Source organism: Malurus melanocephalus, unplaced genomic scaffold, assembly GCF_030028575.1.
Source record: "Malurus melanocephalus ecotype Western Australia unplaced genomic scaffold, MMel_1.1 scaffold_64, whole genome shotgun sequence".
In the NCBI taxonomy this organism is placed as follows: Eukaryota; Metazoa; Chordata; class Aves; order Passeriformes; family Maluridae; genus Malurus; species Malurus melanocephalus.
Window position 1 is genome coordinate 642,650 of NW_026623296.1, and position 17,641 is coordinate 660,290.

General features: G+C 37.1%; 1 protein-coding gene across 2 annotated transcripts in view; it reads right to left on the reverse strand.

The window, feature by feature from the left end:
- The window catches only part of SUCLG2 (succinate-CoA ligase GDP-forming subunit beta), a 104,035-nt gene that overhangs the window by 67,371 nt on the left and 19,023 nt on the right, over nt 1-17,641 (reverse strand). The window contains exon 2 of one of the 2 annotated variants that reach the window (XM_057366354.1): nt 16,053-16,194. The exons of the other annotated variant lie outside the window; for it this stretch is intronic. Within the exon in view, the coding sequence (XP_057222337.1) occupies nt 16,053-16,194 (142 nt within the window). The remainder of the gene's footprint in view (nt 1-16,052; nt 16,195-17,641) is intronic. 2 annotated transcript variants of the gene reach the window in all.

Genomic DNA, 17,641 nt, shown 5'->3' on the forward strand with positions numbered 1-17,641 from the left:
CTTGCATTTTCTTTCCTTGCTATTTCATGCTGCCATTCCCTCTAGATTTTCCAGAACCTGCAGCACAGCCTACACAATTCAAGCTAAGTTAGAAAATGACACAATTGTAGAAAATATTTGCAGCAAACTGGTGCAGAACAGGTCTCCACAGATGCTTCCTCAGCAGAAAAGAGCCACAACCCCTTAGAAGGATACAGCACCTCAAAGATAATCACAGTCATTTGTTCATTTTGCCTTTTAGAATTGCTTTGATAAGTTTTGAACTAAAATACCACCTTTTGCTTGAGAAAAAAGATAAAGTCCTGAAGAAGACAATAATTTCTTAAGTAACCCTGCTTAAGTGCACATTTTCCACAATTAACAGGGGATAGATTTAAGTATTTCCTGAAGATCTTTTCTTAAGAGGCCCGTAACTAATTAGCTGATTAAGGTTATACAAAGAAACAATTGTGTTTCACATTTCGAGTTGTAGCTATTCTACAAAACCATGGGAAAGTGTCCATCTTACAAGGTAATTTTAAGACTTGAATTTATGCACCARTTCACCCTGGATATACATCTTTGCACCATTCTCATAAGAGTTGTGCTGTAATGAGTTATCTGACTGGGGACAGAGGGAAGGGAATTCAAATTCTGTGTTTTCGGCTTACAGGGCAAATGTAATTTGCAGCCCCAAGTACAAAAGAGCATTAATATCCCAGTGGTTGTTTTAACAATTCAACAGTAAAAACAAAAAATGGATCTACCTTAGAAAGCCCAAATGTTAACTAATAGGAGGTTAAAGGTTACTCTCTGAGCATTAGGCACATTATAAACCTTATTAATATTATAAATGAACAATTTTTTACTCCTATTTTTTTCCCCAAGGTAGATTAGCACATGTCCTAAACAAACCTACATGAATCTAAACCATTCTCTATTTTCTTCTTGTGCACTTTTTTAACACAATCTGTTTTTCCCTTCTTTGTATGTACAAATTCCTTTGTCTCACAAGTAGACTTTTTTCAATTCCATCACAAAAGTAGCTGTTCTGATATTAATAGATTTTTCTTCAAAGTAAATCGGATTCAAAGCCTCTGGACTGGAGTTTTAAAGCCAAACATTCTGGATACATGAGAAATGAAATCTGATAATGCACATCATAATTTTCTTATACTTTATTACCACTGATCTGAAACAGAACATCTACAATCATGTCTTTTCTTTCAATTGACTAACACCAAAGTGCTTTTCTGACATTACCTCGGCTGATTTCTKCAGAACCAAGTCTGCATTTGTTAAAGGAATTTTGAAGCAAAGGAATTGAGGATAGGTCCCACTCACTTGCAGCCTGTAGTAAGGTTGAAATATCAAGGATTTCTTGYGTTTTCAGCACAGGAAACATTAGGAGGTAAAGAAATTTAAACAAAACCCCATCATGTTACAGCACAATTACCTGTGTAAAATAAAATGCTCCACCCTCCAAGGCAGCCTGTGCAGAACCCCCAGGGCCAAGCCAGAAKACAAAACAARGCACAAAGATCCTCCACCCCCAGGMCAAAGCACTGTCACTGTGCTTGTAACCCGGGAAAACTGCAGGGGACAAGGGGCCTGGCAGCAGGAGAGAAGTATCAGTGATGAATGAGAAGGTTTGTGTGAAATCAAGTAATTTCCCCCAGGAGTGGGTTGGTTCATAGCCCTGCCCAGGAAAGGTGTTGACAGAGAGAACAAGACATCGAGGTCTGACCTTGGCCACCCCGGGCACTCACGKGTGCTCCATGCAATGAGCTTTTCACAAAGCTCTCAGCTGCCCTACACTCATGAAAGAAGAAGCAGGACAACAAATAAAAGTGAAAATGAAGAGTGCATTACTCTCAGCAGAGAGCTACAGCCACTCTGCTCTCCTGTCTAAGAGTGAAGTGATAAAACACCGCAATGACACCTCCATGGCACTGCAGACTGAGCAGGTGGAGTTGCCAGTTTCCTGTCGACATCTCCCAGGAACTCTCCTGGTACACAATTAATGACCAGAAAAAGAAAGAAAAATCTTGCAAATGAGCACAGTTACAAAATCAGGTGAGTTTCATTACTATCGTAATAATTTTCCTACATGGCTTCTTTCCACTCACCTAATCCAGAGCACTTTGTCATCACAAATTAAGATTTAAATGCACAATAAACAAGCTGCAAGCAGTTTGAAGTGGCTCAAAATCTACACAGATCAAACATACAGACCTATTTTTATTGATTATGTAATATTGGCATCAGTCTTGCAAAACTATTACACAGACACACGAAATTTAAGGCCTTAAATCAATGGATTTGCTTTCAAAACTTTCCTTGGRCACGCCTGATGAGGAGGAGGAGGAGAAGGAGGAGGAGAAGGAAGTCTTGGAGCTGATCAGGGCTTGACAGAGAAATCACAGGGCTTAACTTTATAAATGACTGGTCATTTTTGACAATCATCTGGAGGCATTTCCTGAAGTTTCTGCTTTTCAAACACCCCGGTGCAGAGTGCCCTTCCCTGCAAACCCTCCCCAAAGCCCCAGAGCTGCCAGCTACAGTCGCYGCTTTTGAAATTTGGGGCCATCTGTATTTGAAATGAGCATTCTGTACACAGTTATTTGCATCCCCACCATGCCAAGACACGCCAAACACAGAGTCCCAAATGTAAATGCATTCTGCCTGCATGGGTAAAGACCCAACACACTGATACACAACACAGACAAAAATATTTTCCTGCAAAGATGTGCCTTGAGTCAGATGCAGCCTGGTTATTTTATACTTTTAATATCCATTGAATTAACATTTAGTATGGTTACAGAATTGATGTCTACACAGTAATTCTGTCAAAAAAAGAGAAAATACATTAAAATCAAATACTTTTATAACTACTTTCAACTTTTTACATTTATGCAGAAGATAATTAATACACTTCATAAAAGCTCTTCAAGCTGTTTTTCAGTTTGGGGTGCTTTTTCATTCGTGTGTTTTAAAGAGTTTTCACACTCCTCCTTTCTGTTTTTCCTGCTGACACTTTAATCTCCTCCTCTTGTAAATATGAGCTTATAACAATAAATCATGTTTTATTTATTAAAGATATAAACACAAATCAATACAAAGCAGGAAAGCCAATCTCCATAAAGTTTCCCTCCACACTGACTGAAATTAGTTTTCATATGAAGATTTAAATATGCATCCAGTCGGCATTTAAGCAAGAATAAAAATATTTTTTCTCTTGCATTATGTAACATGCTTAAAAAAAAAGTACTGGCTTTGGCCAGTTTAAGTGAAGTCAAATCAATGACAATTTTTTAAAATGTAAGTATTCTGAAATGAGGAACCTGACACATCTGAGAACTGTAGCCTATATTAGCACCAAAGAACTCCAGGAATTGTAATACAAAGTAGGGTTTTTTTAACTTTTATATTCAGGTCACTTTTAGTCCCAACATCGTTGATTCAGAGATACCAAAAAATACCCTTGATTCTTCTGTAAATATATTCTGCTTGGAAAAGTGCCTGTATGAAGCACACCAGGGAACAGGAGAGCAGGCAGCCCACATCACCTTGCCCTTTGTTTAGATTGTCAGTTTTTCCTTTTGATCTTTCTTTGCAGTTAAGGAACCAAAAATTGATTTTCCCAGTTGAACTAAGGTAGAAAAAGGACAATGTTTTATTTAAGATCCTTCACTCTCTGCACRTAAGCCTATTTCTTTCTTTATATACAAAAGAAACCATCTTTTTGTTCTTGTAAAAAAAAAATTTCCAAGTGAGGAACGGTCTCAGTGTACTGACTCTGGATTCATAACAAAAAAGGGGGAAGGTGTTTAAAAATCCAAATACTGGCCTCCTGCAGAGAAGCAGACACACCYCAGGAACCTTCTAGAGGTTCAGCTGAGCTTCAGGGAAGCAGGTCACACTTGTTAGCTGTTTGCATAAACCRATGCCACGAGCAATGTTACACTCAAAACCTTGTTTAYRGGCAAAGAGAAAGCACAATTTACATAYTTAGACACATATAAAGCCAAGAATACATTGTAAACATACCCATGACCTCAACAGTGTAGTTATTTCTTTTTATTCCCGATTTACTTGTCATAGAACAAGAATAAATGCTTGAATATGTGGGGAAAAGCCACTATAATACTGCAGTTAAAATTGTTATACAACTCTTTACTAATTGCTACCTCTTTCCACTGAACTTCTGGGTCCAAATGTGGACAGTTTCATTCTGGTCTAGGGATGTTTTTTGTTGGAGTTCTTTGTTGGGAGGAATATGATATTTGTTTTGATGGTTCCTTCTTCCTCACTCTTTTAAAACGGCCTCTTTTTCTTACTGGTCCACGTTCTCCTGAGTTTACAGTATACAGTGAGTGGTAGGGACAGACACATTTTAACAGATTAACATTTTAACCTTTAACATTTTAACCATTGTAATATTTTAACAGACACACATTTTAACCACTGTGAGACCCAAATAACTGAATTTACTAATTCATTTGATTGCTGCCACAACTTGTAGTGCTTCCCATGACTACTCCAGCCTTTTAAATCTCTCTTCTCCTGTGACCTTGGAAGGGTTTACACAGCTTTGCCCAAGCTTTCCACTTGGATCAATTCAGAATTTGATTTGTCACAAAGGACTCTGTTCAGACCAGTTTGCTGGCTAGCAAATTCTGTGTGATTATGATCCAATTCTGTGTGAGGCCAACCAGGCTAAGTTTAAACCCAAGGAATGCAATCTGTGATTCTCCTTACGATATATGATTAGCTTTTAAAACAGGGAAAGAGCATGAGGGTACACAAGACAACAAACTTCTAGTGTTCAACAGGGCACTTTGCAGGTAGTTCAAAGACAGAGAGCAGTACATGGCACATGGAACAAGTCTCAATTATTAATAGTGCTGCCCTGCTTAATTAGAAGCCTACATGCTTTTTTCACAGTCCTTTGCAAGAATACAAGCATGGTACTGCCCCAGTTCTGACAGCTTAGCATTTATGTCTCAAGCTCCAATCACCACCTCAGCAGCAAAGATATAACTATATACATTAAACTTCATGTTTTACAGGTTTCATAACATTAAATTAGCCTGGAAAAATTATTAAAAAAGCAAGAGAGAGGCATTAGATTTTCGTTTGGCAATCAGCATTTGCAGGAAAGGATGTACCCCAATGTGATGTGGAAACCAGCAAAGCTGTTTCATTCAGGCTTCCTGCAAGCTGGGCTCTGTGGGGATTTTGAAGGCAGGTATTATGTTTAGAAATTGAACTCTACATATTTTAATGAAATTGCACAGTCTAAACATCACAACGAGTGAGCAGTCATACCAAACTGTTGAGTTTGGAGCTTTCTCAATTACTCACGTATAAACGGAACTTTTCTGGGTAAAAATGTAAAATTGGAGTAAACACCAACTTTGTTTTGCAAAGAAAGAGAACATGCAGCTGATTTAAGTGCTTTGAACCCATGCTGAACCTCTAAAGGGACTGACACAACAGGTAAGTACATCTCAAATGTGCACATTCTTCATGCACGGTGYTGTTCAGMACCTTCTCACATTCAGACAAGCAGSACCATGGATCAAATCTGTGTCCARCTTGTCAGCAGCAGATGATCACAGCTGTACACCAGCTTTACAGCCCTGAGCAGCTGAGTGTGTAGGTTCAGCCAGTCTGCAGTTTAAATGACAAATATGTGACCTAAGCACTTCGCCATGGTCCCTCCTATGAACCCTCAAAAACAGATGCTCTGTGTTATCCTGACAACTGTTAAGCACTGGTTAATATTTCATTAACTTCAGGTCAGCAASCTGCTTCACCACATCAGAAAACTGACTTCTGCAGAGTCATGTAATTGTGTCTGCCTGGTTTACAAATCAGATGAGGTAACAGCTGAAAATAAACCTACAGTACRTTATTGCTTCTCTCCACGCTGCTAAAAAGAGTTCCAGTTTTTATTATAGTGTCAGATATACAACAGGGCAATTTTTCTGTAAAGGCAATATTTTTGCATGATATTTAGTTCATGCTCCTGACATTTCTTCCATTTCAGCTTTCTCACTTGAAGGTCAAGTTCAGAATTGGTGTCAAGGCAGTATCAATTACATTTGTGTAAATAGTGGTCACAGTTTACTCTTAGAAAGTCTCTTGCAGTATAATTTACTTAATAGTATGCTGAAGAAGGCTCCAAATAGCTAAAACAATTCATAGAGACAAAAGAACATATAATTAACGTTGTCCTACCTGCTGTTAACTGCACTAATTGCATCCTTTCTTCAAAACTGAACATGATATGCAACTCATGTTAAATTACCCCTGAACCYTGGCCCTTAAAATTCTCTCTTTAGTATTTAAGTTGACTGGTTTATTTTGTTTCTGCATCAGCAGAGAGATTTCTGAAGGAATGCCTACTCCAGTCTGTGTAAGTCCAAACGTCTATTTACACCACACTAAACATCAGAAACTCAATGTAAAACCCAGCCATAAATTGGAACCCATAACATTAAAATTGTGAAAATAGTCACAAAGCTGCATAAGCTCAGCGACACAGGAGTCTCATCTTGTAAACCAACAATATAAAATATGAAAATACATTAAATTTTTTCATCTTAAAATTGTAAAATAACTTTTTCCTACAAACATCTTTAAGCACCTAACTTGGCTTCTCATGGATCAAAGAAACAACTAAATAAATATCATCTGCATATGCACTTCAAATAGGAATGTCACTCAAAAGATAAAAAAAAGCAAGTTATTTATAGTATACATTAATCACCATATTTAAATGGCAGATTACTTTATGGCATGAGACATAAGCCTGTATTTATTGGGGTGAAGGGGGAATTGCATAAGAATAGTTTTTCCTAAGACAGTCAAATTTGCAATAATCAGCCTCAAGTCCCCCTTGTTCCACTTTTATTCCAACATATCCAAGCAAAAGCTGTGTTATGCTGAAGGCAAGATGTGGAAAAGTCCAGAAAGAAAATCAACCACACTGAACATCTAATGAGCTAAACCAAAAAATGGGATACAAGATTTATCTGTGAAAACAAGAATAAGAGGAGCTGTTGAACATGGAGACGTGGCATCAGGGCTGTTGTGACAATAATCCTCAGTGGGCACATGCACAACACACCAAGATTAGGAGAGCTTTTACTRAACTATTCAGATGAATAACTGGAGGAATAGAGGGGTRAAACTTGGCAGGGAGTTGAGGRAAGKGCAGRGCAGCAGTGGTGAATCTTCCCRGTGTCTTTATGTTGTTCACTGTTTGTACAGCAGACTCTTCATGGTTGCCTTTCTCTTCTCTTTCTCCAAAACCCCCAGGGCTGTTCTTAAGTATTTCAAACAACAAATATATTTAAGATTTATAGCCTGAAATTTAGCCATATTCATCTTRCTCAGGTGAGCAGTCCAACTAAGCCCAAGAGAGGTGCAAGAAAAATGYTCTCCTTCATCATCGTGCACGAAACAGAAGCTGACTTTAACTGTAGGACCAGGGAGAGTACACCACACACAGGTAAAACTGTCAACTTCAGATTTTTCTTAATAAAACAAAAATCACTTAAAATAAGAGCATAGCTAACTTCTGGAACTACCCTGCACATGATTCTCACTAAATGTTTTTTTTTTTTGTTGTTGTTGTGACATTCTCAAGGGTTAGAGCATCATTTAAAATATACTGTCATGCAGAGAGTCAGATAATATCTCCCAGTTGAATCCAGCAGGGTTACAAAGACACATTTTGTATTCATAAATGTGTTGAAATATTTTACTTTTCTTGAACTGCAAATATTTGAAGAAATGTAGATAAACATATTTAAAATTCACAGCACTTTCTCAAATATGAAGTAGCAGATTAACAAAATGTCAGAACATCCTTAGCTTCAAAAACTGCTCTACCATTTTAGGTAGAGATTATCTACCAAAAAAAAAAAATTATAATCACAGCCTCTTATAATCATACTTCTCAACTGCTGATATATTCAACTTGTAAATTACTCCCATCTTTAAAGATAAAACAAGCTCTTGCAAGTCATCCTAACCTTTGCAAAATACCAGTTAATATTACCTCATTGACTGGAGGAGGATGAAGAGGAAATAGGGGATGGGAATCGTGGTATGGGGGCTGGATGCTGGGTGTTCTCTGAGTTTCAAAGGAGTTGAAAGGTCAATTGTGAAAGATTCCTGGCTTGSCTCAAAACCATGAGCTTTTATAGAAAATGTACAAATTAATATCCTTACCCACCAATCCAGCCCATCCTAAGCCACCACCTGCTCCTTAAAGACAAAAGGTATAACAAACTTAACAGAAACAACAGACAATTTTTTTTWAAAAAAGCAACTTTCCTAAATAAATTATAGACAGGAAGTGGATAACTAACAACAAAACCTTCCTGCTGTACCCTGTGTCCCCTGGGGGACACTACTGGAGATCAGGGAAATTATGAGAGTATCAATATCCCCTCTTAGGACTGCCATCATTCCCTCTTAGATTTTCTACTCTTTCAACTCAACATGACTTTTGCTAGTAGTCTTTCCACTAAAAAGTTTAAATCAAAACCAGGCATRAGCATCAACTGTGACTTTGAGACCCCTCTACACCGGATTATCCACTGGGACTGATCTCACAGAAGATGCAGCACTCCATAGCACAGAGTAACAAACAAAGAAGAGAAGAAAGAAAACCAGAAAAGAATGGAAATTGTTTTCAGTAATCGGCCCCCAAATATTTAGAAACTGATGAGCATCTAGAGAGTGAAGAAGGAATGATTTCTCTCCTTTACACAGCTGTGAGTACTACAGAGAAAACATTGTTGTTTWGTATTTCATACCTTATATATAAAGTGTGTCTAATGGTTCTGATTTTATGCATAAAAAGATGAAAATTTCATGCAGCTGCTTCTCAATTACGCATCTGGTTATTGTTTTGCAGCTGCAAAACTACCTTGAAGATCTATAAAATATGGTGTGACAAGAGAGGAATAAATACCAGCAGTCATCTTGTACCTTACTTGTAAAACTTTGCAATTTTTACTACCTGATAAAATTCCTGAATCAAGAATTATGACATCTGTTGGCTCTTTCTTTTATGAACAAAAATCCAGCGTGTACTTAACAAAATCAAATTTGTAAATGCCCACTCTGTGCAACACACATTAGGTTTTGAATTCAGTACCCCATTTCTAGAAGTATTTTTGACTTTGTGTTTTACTTTCAAGCAGCTATTTTGGTAATTTGATCAGAAATCCAACACAGAGAACAATAAGTCAGCTCAACATTAGTGTCAAACATCTGAAATGAGATTTTGATTTGTTAGCCCCCAAGCCATTACTCATATTACTATAAATCTATTGAATATGAAGACATTTGGTGACAAAGAATGGTTATAAAATATCCAACTAATGTAAGCAGTCTCAAGCTTGCATTTACTGACTCACACTCAGCATGTAATTCTCTGGCAAAGGGAACAGRTAAGAAAAACAAAACAATTTGTTTTTCATTACAATGCATTTGAAATTAACTATCTCTGTAATTCCTCCATAGATAGAGGTTCCTGCAAAGAATTTCCATTATCTAAAATATTGTAAAAGCCACAATTTGTAAGTTTACTTGAAACAGAAGGGTTCAACTCGAAACAACATGACATCCAGTAGTGAACTTTGACAAAATCTTTTATTAATTACCTTTGCAAAAGAATAAAACTCAAAATCCCAGTTAGTCAAGCTGGAAGTTTCTCTGCCTGTTTTTTCTGGCATGGAAGATACAACACATATGGCCATTACCAACAAATGCATGGTTGTTCCATAGCTGCTGATTTCCACAGAGGTGCYAAGGGCTTATGTGGGAAAACATTGCTGAGCTGCAGAGGTGGAATGAGACAAGYAGGAAGGCAAAGAGAGCCTTTGTGGGGTTCCAAGACAGATAAAGCATCTAAAAATAATGCGTGAGGAAATGAAGAATGTTCCTAAGAAGAGCTACTATGCACAGGTGCTTTACTCCTGGTTTGCTCTGTAGCTGTGTCACAGCAAATTYCCCAGGATTTTTTCTAGCAAGGCACCTTTGGTGAACAGAACCCTTTAACACCTTTCCTAACTCCTCTGATTTTCCATGGCTGATCTTTTTCATCCAGGAGATAAGGTAAATAAATTGGGTCACTGACATATTGATTACCAAGCCTCCTACAAAGAATTACTTTAGCTGCAGCAAACAATATGTTGCCTTTATAATCTTTACTCTAGTTTATTATTTTCATCATTTTCAGACACCAGGGCGAATTTTCAAGTTGTTTCACCAATCACGATATTTGGGATTTTTTTTTTTTTTCAAAAATCAAATCATTGCAACATGGACAAATGTAGRAAAAACCTATTGTTTGAACTATTTCAAAATACTCTTTGAACAACACTGTTTGATAATATTTAAATATAATTTAGACCTTAGGTAGCAATCAGCATTTATCTACTGATCATACACAGAAACATTTTTTTCTATGATTGCAAAGTCAAGCAAATGTTGGTCTGAGCAAAGCACTTCAGCAAGCAAAAAATCACACAAATGGCTTTTAGCAGAACACAACTGCTAAACAGATGCTCTAACTATGCTAAACAGGGCAACAACTCACTGTTTAGCAGAAAAAAAGGAAGATTTCCTCAATCAGAACTYAGAAGGTGAGAGAAGGGCTGAGAAGAAACGAGCAAATGGCCACAGTGAGGAAAGGGCTCCAAGAAACAACAGGGAACTGAACAAGGGGCAGAGAGTAAAACCACAGACACTGACAAATTTTGTGAAGCTGTGAAATGGATGCATTCAAAAGATGCCTATAAAGACTGGAAATAACAGTGTGTTAACAGCTATTTTCTAGCATTGAGAAGCAGATGGAAAATGCAGATTCACTCTAATCTTAGATTTCATCTCTCTGACAAGGCAAAATCCATTAAATGGAATAGAGAAATACTCCTGCTCAGTAACGCTGAATGTGGTCCAAAGGCAGCTCATCCACCACCAGTTTTCTATTMAATTTAACAGGTTGTTTTCTAAATACTTGCCCATTTGAGAAAAGAATCATATTAGTCAATAACTTACAGCATTATTTTGCCTGAAAGAACAGTTTCAGAAAGCTATAATTTAAGTCTGAGGAACTTTAATAAAAGCTGTCAGAGAAAATAAGAGGACTTATGGGAGAGCTGTTCCTCACCAGCGAGCAACTTCTCTGTGTACAGTTCCCTGGAATGCTATTGCAGCAACACAYGATTTTTCCAACATATGCAGAAAAGCACAACCCAAGTGGCTTTAAAAAAATAACTAGTTATAACCATTAAGTACATGAGGGTTTTTGGGAAAAAATTCATTATGCACAGGTGAAAAATTATTACTACACAGTGAAGAATACAATAGAAAGAATTATGGAAATCGCAGAAATGCTGAAAGAAGCAATTTTTCTACCTATCTTGATGGAGAGAAACAGAGAGGAAATTAAATCACATAAGCAAACCCCACGATGACAATAAAGAAAGATCAGCTAAGTAGCCAAGCTGCTCAAATAAAACTTTATACAGAGGCCCACTCTGTACAGGATACTCATAGAAAAGCTCTTCCTGCTATGACAAAAAAGAACCTGAATTCACGTTTCAAATATCCTAAGAAACATCAGGTTCAAGGATGTTTTTAATTTTCCCAGCATAAAAGCTTAGATTAAATGCAGACAGCATTATCACCAACAAATTCTTCATAATCTACACATAAAGGATGCTGCCAACCTAAAGGTCAATTGTGGATCCCTTCTAWACATAAATTGCTTTCAAGTGGTTTTCACAACTAGTACTAGAGAGGTGAATTTTCAGATAAGGGATCTAAAACAGCATCTAAAAATGCAGCCCTCCCTTTAAATTAAAAAGCCATGGGAAGGAAAAAACTTTGGGAGATGAGATAGGAAGGAGACTGGTGCTCACATGACCAAGAACTCTTTCAATATTCTAAAAAATAGTGAATAATAGGTGACAGGTAAATGACCTCATGAAAAGATGCTTCAATAAACCCTTTCTGTTCTTTATAAAATACATGTTTACCTCTCCAGGCTGATATAAAAAGCATGCCTTCAGTCCAAAGCYGAATTTTATGAGTTCCCTCATGCATAAGCAATAGAAATAGGACACGCAGAGGCTATATTTCGTTTTATTTTTTTTAAAGAAGAGTGAATAAAAACCTTGCACTCAATTGAACTGCATTTCTCCRTGATAGAGTGTGAACACTGCACCTGACTGATTCCTAAATGTAATGAAACACTCTAAGTGGTAACAGGCAGCATTCTATTGCTTTTGTTAGAATTCAGACAAAGAAAACACATGCCAAGTTCCCAGCATCGATTTAGGATTGTCAGCGGTGCCAGCCACCTCTAAGTCCTCTACTGATTGAAAGAGCCAAATGACAGTGCACAGCAACCCCCTYGAGCATAATTACAACCCCTCTCAGCTTTTTCCACCTCCTAGTTTGACATGATGGGCCCCTTAATAACTTCTCCATCAGGCAGAGCACAAAGAGCAGAGAACGAGASTTGAGGGCTTCTGCTGGAGGAGTCCAGAGCAAATGAAGGCTCTGAAATGATGCTCAGAGCAGGCAGTGAAAATCACCCACCCTCAGTGTATCACATACAAATAATAAAAAAGGATTATTTCGTTAGGTATTTGGGCAACAGTACAAGGAAAAGAAACAGCAAATAAGGAAATGCCTTCTCTAGCTAAACAAGCCCTAAATTAAGTGAGAATTAGATCAGAAAACTTGTGAGTTAATACAAAAACAGCCAGATGAGCTTATATTTCAGGCAAAAACTCAGCTCCCAAATATTTCACTTTTTTCCTATTAAATGCACTGGAATCGTAAGAATTTGTTTACAGATTGAGTTTCTTCAGAGAGCAGATCAAGCAACACCATACGGTGCAGGAAAACAGCACAGCATCTTTTTCTTTCCTTTCTTGAAAACTAAGGAATTTTAGCATAAATCAGAAAACTACAGTGACTGAATTTCTTGGCAGTCTGTAAATAYTGCCTTCTCTACAAGAGTTACACCTGGAAATTGCTTAGCACATGGAAGACAATTAATTCCTTGGGGCTTAATTCTGTATTCTTTATTGCGCACAACTTCTTTTGAAGTCAATATTAGTGATGTCATGTTCATTTTCTTCACATCTGCCATTCTTATCTTAGAAGGGGAAAAAAAATCAATCCTTTAATTCCATTAAAAATTCCTTGTAGACTGCCTTTTGTGCAGTTAGTAAGTTTTGAAAGTCTTTGAGAGAATTAACATTCAGTGTACATATTAATAAAAATAGAGAGAAACAGAGGAAACGAGCAAAGTGTAACAAAACTGCTGATACTGGATAAAGGCAAAACCTTTCAAGAAGACATTAACACCTTCCAGACAAGTGAAGACAGCAGCAAAAATTATCAAATCTCATCTCTTTCCATTGCATCAACAGGAAATCCAACAAYAGCAAAACTGGTGAGCACAGGCCCTGCAGCAGTAAAGACAGCTCTGTCAAGCAYAAAATAGTTGGTGAAATTGTGAAATTAAATGATGAATTCCAGACTTTATGCAGACTTCCACAGCAGAAATTTCTATCCCCTTATCTGTACCCCTTTATCACACACCAAAACCCGTATGAGTGATGTAATGCTGTAGGATCATAAAGGAAAATTCTTGTTTCTCCTGTACTCATGTGTGCTATAGAAGGAATTTCACAAGAAAAATACCGAACCTTTGACTTTCAAGTTTTGAGAGTTCTATCCTATTTTTATCCTTAAAATATGATGACAAGCATCTTTTCTTGTTTGAAGAAGCAAAAGTTACGGACAGCTGCAATGTGGCACTGAGTGTTTAAAATATTGGATTTTTGAGCAGGACTTGGCAGGGGCAGYTGGCCTCTGCCCGTATTTTACTGCAGAGTGCCTGTCCATCAACAACATCCCCAAACTTTATTAATWACCCCAAAGTTATTTTACTTTGTAGGCTGAAGTTTCCTGTTTTCCTGTATCTTTTTACTTTGTGTGGTTGCCTATTCAATGCAAATTGTGCAGATAAAMCTGAGTGACAGAGACAATATTAATCTGAGGAATCATAAAGAAGATAAATCCAGGGAAAATCTTGGAACAACAATGACCACAGTAGCGAAACTGATGTTCTTGGTTCTTAGTTTTCAAAGTGCATGTTAGAAGCACAAGGACAGCACACCATCAGAATGATTACGAGGATGTTGTTAATTATTAAGCAGATCAATGAAGTGTCAGTCATTCTAACATGAAATAAATTTCACACCATAAACCACAATTCTTTCATGCTCAGCAGTGCAGCATGGCTGAATGCAGCTACATCAAATGAAGAAAGGTACYACWGACTTAACTTTCTGAAGGGCTAAAAAGCCCACACAATTAAAATACAATTTAACTGATAAAGTTTCATTGGCAAATGATTTTTCGGTTTTAGATTTTACTTTTGATCCTTTAAACGCTGTTTTGTTTGTTTGTTTGTTAACCAGTATTTCTGTGATTTGCAAAGCTAGCTACAGAGGTTATTTAAAATAAATTCAACATTATAAAACTGATGAGGTTCACTGCATTTAATGGAGTAATTTATTTCTCCAAATAGTCACAGAGATCAAGARCAGCAATAGTTATTGGACAGACCAATCCATTTATGAGTTCAATCACGAAGAGGAGAGTTTAAGTGCTGTAAGATTGGTGATAAACCTGCCACAGCTTCAGTTAACATTTCTTGATTTTCTCAGACATCCAGACAYGAGGAAACATTCCAATTTTATGTGCTTTGCTTTGTGTCCGACTTTTCCATTTTGTAATGCTGTATGACCATAACAGTTGCATTTCATTTTTTGTTTCAAATATATTTTCAAATATACGGACTGTCATCAAAAGGCTTTGATGGCTGAAAAATGTGTAACCTTAATGAAGTTCTAGAGATTGAACAAGCCATTATGCTAATGCTACTCAGCTACCTGAGCTCTGATGAGATCTTGGATATGAGTCAGTTGTGTTAATTTACCTTCCTCTGTGCAAAACTGAAATGCATTTAACCAAGTGGCCTGTGCATTATGTAAAGCATAAACCGAAATACCTTCCTGTTACTGCACAATTAGACTACAATGATGTCTGGCCTMTGGCATTTTGATGTTTGATATATTAACAAAAGCTAAATGAAAAGAGGAAAACAGTGCAAACTACTCAACTTAAAAAGGTAGAAAAAATATTTCAGAGTTAGCACAGATTGACAGAGTACTTCAACACTCTCTTTCTGAGCAAAAAGCTATTACATAAATTCACTTCTTACTAACATAATTATCTTATGCTCACCACAGTAAAATGAGGATGTTGTCAGAGAACCAAGATAAAGTTCCAGAAGCAGCATCTTCTCTCCAAGGCACTGTCACGTCCTTTTGTGATGGTAACTTTACTTACCTTTTTTATTTCTTCATATGGACACATACATCAACAAATACACATGTATAACATCATCTCACACATTTTATTTCTTCATAGAATCACACAACAGTTGAGACTGCAAGAACCTCTGGAGGTTGTCTAGTCCAACCCAWTAGCTCAAAGCAGAATCAGCTAAAGCAGACTGTGCCCAAATAGGATCTAACTATCATTTAAAATGAAAAGTCCACAGTCTTCTCCTTCCTTTGCTTTTTAATAGAGCAAAATTTTGTTTGAAAATGGCCTTTTTTATACAAGTTAATTTATTTCAGTTCCTTAAATTATATCAAGTATACAAAAAAAAGCTTTTTCTCAGCAACTATTCATGACATCCTGAATTATTAAGTTAATTAAAGAATTCATGTTACATGCTGCATCCAAAACATTTGAAAAATGARGTTCCAAGTATTGCTGTTATAAACTTGTTCACATATAAAATTAAGCCTATATTTATGATCTGGATAAAATATCAAAGCTTTTCTGTAAGCAAGAATTTAAGGACTGCRTACAACTTATTAGAAAACAATTTATTTTGCAGATTGCTACCTAGTGAAGCAGATTCCTCCCATTATCAGTCAACTTACTCAGTCTCTGAGCAGCCTCCAGGGCATCATTTGCAGAATCAGCTACAAAGAATCTCTGAACTGTAACCCCATGGTCTGCCATTATTTTTTTGCTTTGGTACTCCTGCAGGTTGAGCCATCGTCTGGGGGTTAATTGAACAGTCTAGGAAAAACAAGAGGGGAAAATAACATCATGCTCATTAAGAACAGTTCAYGAGACAGCCCACTGAGCTCTTCCACCTTATGGTTATCTCAAACCAGCAGTTAAACAACACCCACAGAAAAGGTAAAATACATATTGATTTACCTAAGTGCCTTTTCTTAACAATTGTGCATCCCAAGTACCCTGAAAGCTACAGATATTTTTTAAAAGCCACACAAGACTCACTTGGCCAGACAAAATGTCTTCTTTTTAATATCAAGGCAAATTTGGCTTGAACTCCAAAGTCTATTTATGTTTTCACATTATCCTCTGCAATAAAAATAGTAGCAGACTGTTACATTAAAACAAATTCACTTTCACATTAAATACCCTTATTATGTGACATTTCATCTAATTCCTCCCTATAAAATTTTTTCCACTGATTCTATGCGTTTGTTGCAGCATACCTGAGAAGAAAAACAACTGACAAAGAACTAGCATTATTTTGTGAGAAACTACACACTAATACATGTATTTTCAGTGGTCTGTATTCACTAATACACGTCTTTTCAGTGGTCTGCTATCTCTGCTTGGTTGGTTGTGCTTCTAAGTAGATTTTGTTGACAACATCAGCACAGCCAACAACAGCTGAAGAATAATTCCATCCTCATTCCCAAGGTGCCAGTTTAGCTGTCCCTGTGGGAACATGAACACATTCACACCCCATGGGTACAAAGACACARCAACCTCACACAAACAAAAACACCACACTTGCTTGTCCTGGGAGGAAACCTTGACACCTTGACACAGTACAGGAGTCACAGGATTTCACTGAATGGTTTTAAGAAAGGACACATTCTCCACGCAGGATAAATTGTTACACACAAAAGCAATAATTAAGGAGCCGGAGCTGACTCTTGGCAATGGTATAATGGCAAAGGTGGAGCTGGCTCCTGGCAATGGTGTAATCCCATTTTGTGCCAGCAAAAGATGCTTTTCCCACACGGAAAGACAAACTGCTGTCCCCTTGGCAGCCAGCCACAATCAATTCTTGGTTTCTCCTGAGGTAAGGAACACAGCATGCAAGCCAGTGCTCTATATTTAGAAATGTTCGACAAAGAGGATTATTTACTRTAGTAATACTTTGATCTCTAGGAGGACAATAAAAAAATATTAACCTAATGCAACTTTATACTGAAAATAAAATCCCTCAATGCTAAATTCTTTTAATAACACACACCCTTTCACAATACTCRAGGTTTACAGGCTGAGTTGTCTCAAAAGCAAATTTCCATCTGTCCTATTCTCTTTGAAACACAGCACAAAAGAAAACACAAACCSATCTTTTACAGTATGTAACTGCATGTTTTCTGTAAAAGTGACTCCCACTGAACTCAAACAGTTACAAATAGCTCAGAATGACATTTTAAATCCTTTTATCCATAACCTGATTAACATATTTCAGAGG